General features: G+C 21.3%; 1 protein-coding gene across 2 annotated transcripts in view; it reads right to left on the reverse strand.

The window, feature by feature from the left end:
- LOC141293976 (G protein-coupled receptor 137Ba-like) overlaps window positions 1-5,175 on the reverse strand; it is a 10,311-nt gene extending 5,136 nt beyond the window's left edge. For both annotated transcript variants that reach the window (XM_073826048.1, XM_073826047.1), the window contains exons 1-3: window positions 4,701-5,175; window positions 999-1,048; window positions 698-920 (exon numbers count right to left, since the gene is read on the reverse strand). In XM_073826048.1, coding sequence (XP_073682149.1) covers window positions 698-920; window positions 999-1,048; window positions 4,701-5,114 — 687 coding nt within the window. In that variant the 5' untranslated portion in view covers window positions 5,115-5,175. The remainder of the gene's footprint in view (window positions 1-697; window positions 921-998; window positions 1,049-4,700) is intronic.
- Between the last annotated feature and the right edge of the window lie 3,211 nt (window positions 5,176-8,386).

Raw genomic sequence — 8,386 nt, forward strand, 5'->3', positions numbered from 1 at the left:
ATTTCAATTAAATGGTTTATTTTAATTTATAGTTTTATTTATTTTTATAATTTTATTATAATTATTTTAATGTGACATTTTTTATAATTTATTTACATTTTTTTATTGTTTTTATAATATATATTTTTTAATTGTACAGTTTGTGATAATTGTATTGTTTTTTGTATTTTTTTATATTAATATTAATGCTGCATTTTATTTTTTTATTTTAATTATGATTTAATTTAATTTATAGTGTTTAATTATATTTTATTTATTCATTTATAATTATTTGATGTAATTTAATTCAAGGTGTTTAATTATATTATATTTATATAATATATATATTTATATATTATATATTTATATATATATTTTTATATATTGTAATTATTTTAATTTGACATTTTTATAATTTATTTGTGAATCTCTGATGACGATTACTGACCAGCTAAAATGCAAATAAGTAAAAAAAAAAAAAGTTTTATTTAAATTTTGATTTAAAAAAATTACAATTTTAAATATCTTATATTTATATTAATATTAATTGTCCATTTTATTTTTTTATTTATAATTTAGGATGTTTTTATTTTATTTGAAAATGACTTCTTTTAAATATTTATTATTCTTTCATTCATTATCCCTAAAAAAAGGTGAGTTCAACTTCTCTAATAAGTGTGATGTGTTGTGATGTGACGTGTTCAGGTGTGTTTCTTACCTTGGCCTCCAGGTAAATGCTGGCGAGCGACATCTTGGCCACTTTATAGAGGCAGACGGCCAGCGAGACGGCGCAGAGGACGAAGAGCGAGTCGTTGATGGCCACGCGAACCAGAACCACGGTCTTGACCTGAGCGTCGCTCATCTTCACCAACAGAGCACAGGTCAGATTGACCAGCAGGAACAGCAAACTCACGCCCACAAACAGCAGATACAGAGGAAACCTGCAGACGCATAACAGCATCAGCGACAGGACACACACATCTTATAACAGAAGGGGAGATATCTGTTTATTAACTCACTTATATTTAAGGAGATGGGGAGAGTACTTCGACTTGGCCTTGAAGAAAACCTGCCAAAAGAAACAAAGTGCATTCATCATTATTATTGATTTATCACAAATTAAACACTAAATAATCAGCCGGACACTCTTTTTATCAGTAGTATTTTATTTATTTACATTTTAGAAGTCCCTTTAAGATTTTAAATGAATATTTACTTTTTAAAATTATTTATTTAATTTTTTTATTTTAGTCCTTAATGGCCACATGACATAAACATAAAATATTTTGTATTGATTTTTTGTTCTTTTATTTCTCTCTCTCTCTCTCTCTCTCTCTCTCTCTCTCTCTCTCTCTCTCTCTATATATATATATATTATTTATTTGTTACCATTTTAAATTGTATGATTTTATTCATTTTCAGTAAGTGTTTAATTTTAATTTTGAATGTATTTATTTTATAATTTACAATTATTTATGATTTTTTTTAATTGCATTTCATTTTATTTTTCATCTTTCTGATTTATTAATTTTAAGTGTTTTATTTTAAAAATCATTTTACATTTTTTATGATTACTTTTTTGTGTTCATATTTAGTTTTAATTTAAATTTTAAGTAAGTTTTATTTAAAATTTTATTTTAAATAAATGTTAGGATTGTTATGGTTTAACATTATTTAACATTTTTATGATTTAATTCTAAGGGCTTTTTATGTTTCTTTTTTTATTTATTTTAAAATGACAGATTTGTTTCTAATTTATTCATTTTTAGTAAGAGTTTTATTTAAATTTCTTTTTAAATTAATATGACTTTTTTAAATTTGCTTTTATTTTAAAAATCATTTTGCATTTTTTATGATTAAATTTGTAGTTGTTCGTATTTTGTTGTAATTTAATTTTGGTTTATTTATTTTAAGTAAGTTTCTTATTTAAATTTTTTTTTTTACATTTTTAGAATTTAATTTTAAGGGGTTTTGTTTTTATTTTAAAAATGTTAATGTTAAATGTTCGTTTTATTTTTTATTTAATTATCAGTGTTTTTGTTTGGTTGTTTCTTAAATTAATTGGGCATTTTTAATTTACTTGGATAGGTTTTCATTTACATTTGTTATTATTTAATTTTTAGTTGTTTATATTTTGGAACTATTTAGTATTTTTATGTTTTTGTTTTTAAATTAATTTTTATTTTTAAAACATTTTTACATTTACATTGCATTTTTTATTTACTTTGATTTGATTTGAGTTTTTGTTTATATTTTGTTGTAATTTAATTTTGATTTATTTATTTTAAGTAAGTGTCTTACTTTAATTTTTCTTTTAAAATTAATTGTATAATTTTTAATGACATTTTTAGGGTTGTTATATGTTTATATAATTTTTTATTACATTTTTATGATTCAATTTAAGTTGGTTTTGTGTTTTTTTTTTTTAATAAATTTTATTTTAATGTATTTTAATGTTTTTGTCATTAAATTAACTGAGCATTTGTAATTTACTTTTTCTTTTTTTTTTAGTTTTTATTGTAAAATTATACATTGATTTATTTTATTTTATTTAGAAGATCAAACATCATTTTAATAACTCATATTTTTTAAGGAGAGTACTTAGACTTGGCCTTAAAGAAACCTGTCAAAAGAAGCATTATTGATCATGATCATTATTATTGCATCACTAATGAAAGCGTGTAAAGCCTTGGTTTATAAGCACAGACGTCTGTCCTGTTTAATTCATGAACAGAGGGACTGCTGTGGGACTGGATTCAGTGAGAGCCATCTAAGTCTGCTAGAGCTCATATTAGACGTGTGCCGTAATCATTGTACTCCTCTCGACGTCATCAATACATGACGCACATCCACACTCAATGTAGGTCACACACGTGTGCAAACACGAGCACAAGACCACCTCCAGAAAATACACTCCTAGTCAGACTAAATCACACCAATGGATTCTTCTTATTGCATATTATGTGTAATGTTTCTATGAATTATACTCATATTATAAAAGAATAATGTCTAACTAGTGGACAGTTAAAGGGAATCATGTTAGTTGCTGTAGGTATGTAAAAAAATACATTATTTTATTTTTATTGTATCCTAATAAGGATCATAATATATCCATTTTACATTCAATCTAATTTTAAGATTTATATTTTTACATGATTTTTATGATTTAATTTTTAGTTGTTTATATTTTGATTTCAGTTTAACATTGATTTATTCAATTTAGGTAAGCATTTTATTTAAAATTTTCTTTTAAAATGAATTCAACTATTTTTATTGAACTTTAAAAATATTTATTTTAATTGTGTATTTTTATCACTTTATTTATTTTTAGTAAGTGTTTTATTTATTTATTTTATTTTAGGGTTTTTATGTTTTTGTTTTACATTAACTTCACATTTTTTATTATTTAAGTTTTAGTTTTTAGTTTTTTTTTTAGCTTTTGTTTTAAAATTAATTTTACATTTGGGAATCATGATATTCCCATAAATTCATTTAACAATTTTCATTATTTAAAGTTATTAAAATTTCCATAATTGTATTCATTGTAGGACCTCATTGTAAGTTTTAAAATATTTATTTTAATTGTGTATTTTTATAATTGTATTTATTTTTAGTAAGTGTTTTTTATTTTTAAAAATACATATTTTAGAATGTATTTATTTTTATTTTAAAATAAATTTTAAAAATGTATTTATTAATTTTTTTATGATTTCATTTTTTAAAATTAATTTTACATTTGAAATTCATTAAACATTTTTAATTTAAATTTATTTTAATGTTATATTTTCATAATAACCTGGGTAAGTTTAAAAATATTTATTTTAATTGTCTATTTTTATAATTGTATTTATTTGTAGTAAGTGTTTTATTTAATTTTTATTTATTTTTTATGATTTCATTTTGTTTTGTTTTAAAATTAGTTCTACATCTGAAATTCATTAACCATTTTTAATTAAAATTTATTTTAATGTTATATTTCCATTTCCGTATCCGTACATTTAAAAATATTTATTTTAATTTTATATTTTTTTTAGTAAGTGCTTTTCTTAATGTTTCAGGGTTTTTATGTTTTTATTTTAAAATTCATTTGACATTTTTTATTATTTAAATTTATTTTAATTGTGTATATGTATCATTTTATTTATTTATTTTATTTTAAGTTTATTATATTAATTGTATTCATTATAGTACCTTATTGTAAGTTTCAAAACATTTATTTTAACTGTGTATTTTTGTAATTGTATTTATTTTTAGTAAGTGTTTTATTTTTGATTTTTTTTTTTTTATTAATAATTTATTTATTAATTATATATATTTTTATAGCTTTTGTTTTATTTATTAATATTTATATTTTTTTTAGTTTTTATGATTAGTACCTTATTGTAAGTTTAAAAATATTTTAATTGTGTATTTTTAGAATTTTTCGTAAGTGTTTTATTTTATTTATTTATTTTTTTAATTAATTTTACCTTTTTTATTTATTAATTTTTATATATTTTTATTTTTATTTTTATATATGATTTAATTTTTTTTTGCTTTAAAATGTATTTTACATTTGGGAATCACAATATTCCCATTTTATATTGTTATGATTACATTTAACTTATTTCAAAATGATTTAAATGTAAATGTATTTGAATTATTCAGTCCTTTTCTGATTAGAGTTTATGTTTTGCGTTTGATTCCCACCCATTGGAGCTTTGGTCTGCTGGTTTTCTGACCTGAGCGCAGTAGAGGTTCATGAGGCTGAGAGTGAAGAACTGCAGGCAGACGGGGAAGCAGTAGAGCAGCCAGAAAGCGAAGGGTCCGAGCGCGTTTGCCGTCACGCAGTCCCTGAAGTAGAAGGAGAAGAGCAGCGCGCGCAGAGCCGCCCACAGCAGACACAGGAACAGGAACGCCGTCTGGTAGCTGAAGCGCTTGTGCCGGTAACGCAGCACCAGCCACAGCTGAGCGTAGATGAAGGCGAACAGCAGCGAGTAGAAGACGGTGTAGGCGGCCGTCAGGCCCAGCTTGACGTAGGGAGGGATGGCTGGGCTCAGAGTCGGAGGAGACAGAGAGGCGTTCGCTCCGGACGTTCCCTGGGAAGGATGCTCCATGCCGGCGCTTCGTCTGCTGCTGCTGTCTGCGTCTGTCATTACCTTTCCATCAAACTCAGCGCTTCAGCATCTGCTCCGTCTGCAGTCGTGAGGAGAGACGGAGAGAGAGAGAGAGAGAGAGAGAGGCTGCAGCGTGCTGAAAGGATGGAGCATGTGATCAGGATTGGGAGAAGCTGATTGGCTCTGGGGTGTGAGGAGAGAGAGAGAAGGGGGAAGGAGGGGTTCAGGTTTATCTCTTTTTAGGCATAGAATGATTTTCTTATACTTCATCTTAAAATCAAAACAAAATACTGATTTTTGAAAATTAATTTAATTAAATTTGTGTTTTATTTTTTTAATTTGAAGGTTTTTTAATTTATGTCATTTTTAGGGTTTTTATTTTTAAATTAATTTAACTTTTAAAATTTTTTTTTTTATGATTTTGTGAATTTTTTTATGATATTTTTTTTTTTTGTAGCTTTTGATTTAAAATATATTTTACATTTGGGAATCATAATATTCCCATAAATTAATTTAACATTTTTTAAAATTTATTTAAATTTTATATTTCCATGATTTTAGCAACTTTTTGTGTTTGAAAATATTTATTTTAATTGTGTTTAAAAACATTTATTTTAATTGAATGTTTTTATAATTGTATTTATTTTTATTAAGTGTTTTATTTAATTTTTATTTATTTTAGATTTTTTTTTATTTTTTTTTTTTATTAATTTTACTTTTTTATTAAATTTTATATATATGATAGAATGATAGAATGATTTTCTACGGAAGAGAATTAGGGCCACGAATCATAATAGTCCCATAAATTAATTTAATATTTTTTTAAATTTTTACAATTTATTTAAATTTTATATTTCCATGATTTTATTCATTATAGTAACTTATTGTGTTTAAAAATATTTATTTTAATTGTGTTTAAAAATATTTATTTTAATTGTATGTTTTTATAATTTCATTTATTTTTAGCAAGTGTTTTTTTTTTAATTAATGTCATTTTTAGGGTTTTTATTTTAAAATACATTTTACTTTTTAAATGTTTTTTTTTTTAATGATTTTGTGAATTTTTTTATGATATTTTTTTTTTTTGTAGCTTTTGTTTTAAAATATATTTTACATTTGGGAATCATAATATTCCCATAAATTAATTTAACATTTTTTAAAATTTATTTAAATTTTATATTTCCATGATTTTATTCATTATAGTAACTTATTGTGTTTAAAAATATTTATTTTAATTGTGTTTAAAAATATTTATTTTAATTGTATGTTTTTATAATTTCATTTATTTTTAGCAAGTGTTTTTTTTTTTAAATTAATGTCATTTTTAGGGTTTTTATTTTAAAATACATTTTTAATATATTTATTTTTATTTCTTATGATTTAATTTTTTTTTTTTTTAGCTTTTGTTTTAAAATTAATTTTACATTTGGGAATCATAATATTAATTTATTTTAATTTTATATTTGCATAATTTTATTCATTATAGTATCTTATTGTAAGTTTCAAAATATTTATTTTAATTGTATATTTTTATAATTGTATTTATTTTTATTAAGTGTTTTATTTAATTTTTATTTATTTTAGATTTTTTTTAGATTTTAAAATTAATTTTACTTTTTTATTAATTTTTATATATATGATAGAATGATTTTCTCATACTTCACCCTAAAATCAAAACAAAATACAGATTTTTGAAAATGTATTTTATTTAATTGATTTTTATTAAGTGTTTTTTTTTATTTTAAGGTTTTTTATGTTTTTATTTTAAAATTAATTTTTCATTTTTTATGATTTAATTTTATTGTAATTTTATATTTCCATGATTTTATTCATTATAGTAAATGAACCTTTACTATGAGTTGTAAGTTTAAAAATACTTATTTTAATTGTTGTGTGTAATAAGTGTTTTATTTATTATTTTTATTTTATTTTAGGGTTTTTTATGTTTTTATTTTAAAATTAGTTTTACATTTTTTATTATTTAATTTTTATTTTTGTTTTCTTTTTTGCTTTGATTTTTGAAATTTTTTTTATTTACTTTATTACACATTTTTAATTTACTTTTAAAACTTTTTTAAATGTCAATCTAATACTTTACCCCAAAATCAAAAGAAAAAAGTGATTATTGAACATTTATTTTTTAAAGAACATAAAGAATTGTTAAACTTTTTTTATTTTTAAAAATGTATCTTATTTAAAAAATATATATATATATATATATGTTTTTATTTAAGATTTATTTCACATTTTTAATTTAATTTAATTTTCTAAATTTATTTTATTTGATAAGAAAACTTTTTTAATTTAATATTTTTTTATTTAATTTATTTCACATTTTTTATTTACCTTTTCATTTTGTTATCTTTTAATAATCTTTTTTTAAACTTTTTTAATTTTATTTATTGTATTAATTTTTTTATTTTTTATGTAAAATTTATTTCACATATTTAATTTACTTTTTCATTTTTTTTTAAATATTTTTTAATATTTTAAATGTCAATCTCATACTTCATCCCAAAATCAAAAGAAAAAAAAAGATTTTTGGAAATGTATTTTTTAAGAGCATTAAGAATTGTAAAACTTTTTTTATTTTGTTTAATTTAATTCATTTTATTAATAAAAAAATATTTAGAAATTATTTCACATATTTAATTAACCTTTTCATTTTTTTTTTTTTTAAATGTCAATCTTATACTTCATCTCAAATTCAAAACAAAAAAGTGATTTGCAAAAATGTATTTTAATAGCATTAAGAATTGTTAAATAAACTTGAGAGAAAACAGAATGAATGTTTTTTTTATTATTAATTTACATTATTAACATATTAATATAATCACATCAATCTCATTATTAACCTCAAAATGAAAAAATGAAATTTATTGTATAAATTTATAAATAGAATTATTAGAATTGATAATTAATTAATGAACAGGATTATAGAATTCCATCTCACAATACCTCAAAATCAAAACAATAATTTTCCACATTTATTTTTAATTGCATTAAAAATTCATGAATAGAATATTCTTATTCATTTTTATGGCAAAGCATCTTAATAGTCCTAAAATTTATTTTGCCGAATATTATTTAGTACTTATTTAATTTTTGTTGTAGGGTAACAAATTTACAACTGTTTGTAAAAAATGATGTTGCATGATTATGTCATGTGATTAATTGAATAAAATCACACTTCACCAGCAGAGGGCGATAATAAAGCATGAAAACTTCTTGTACAAACCTCAAGAAAAGCTCTCCTATCTTGTTTGATCTTGTTGAGCGGTTGCTGACAGTGAAGCAGATCTGTAAACAGA

Source organism: Garra rufa, chromosome 20 (assembly GCF_049309525.1).
Source record: "Garra rufa chromosome 20, GarRuf1.0, whole genome shotgun sequence".
Classification (NCBI taxonomy): domain Eukaryota; kingdom Metazoa; phylum Chordata; class Actinopteri; order Cypriniformes; family Cyprinidae; genus Garra; species Garra rufa.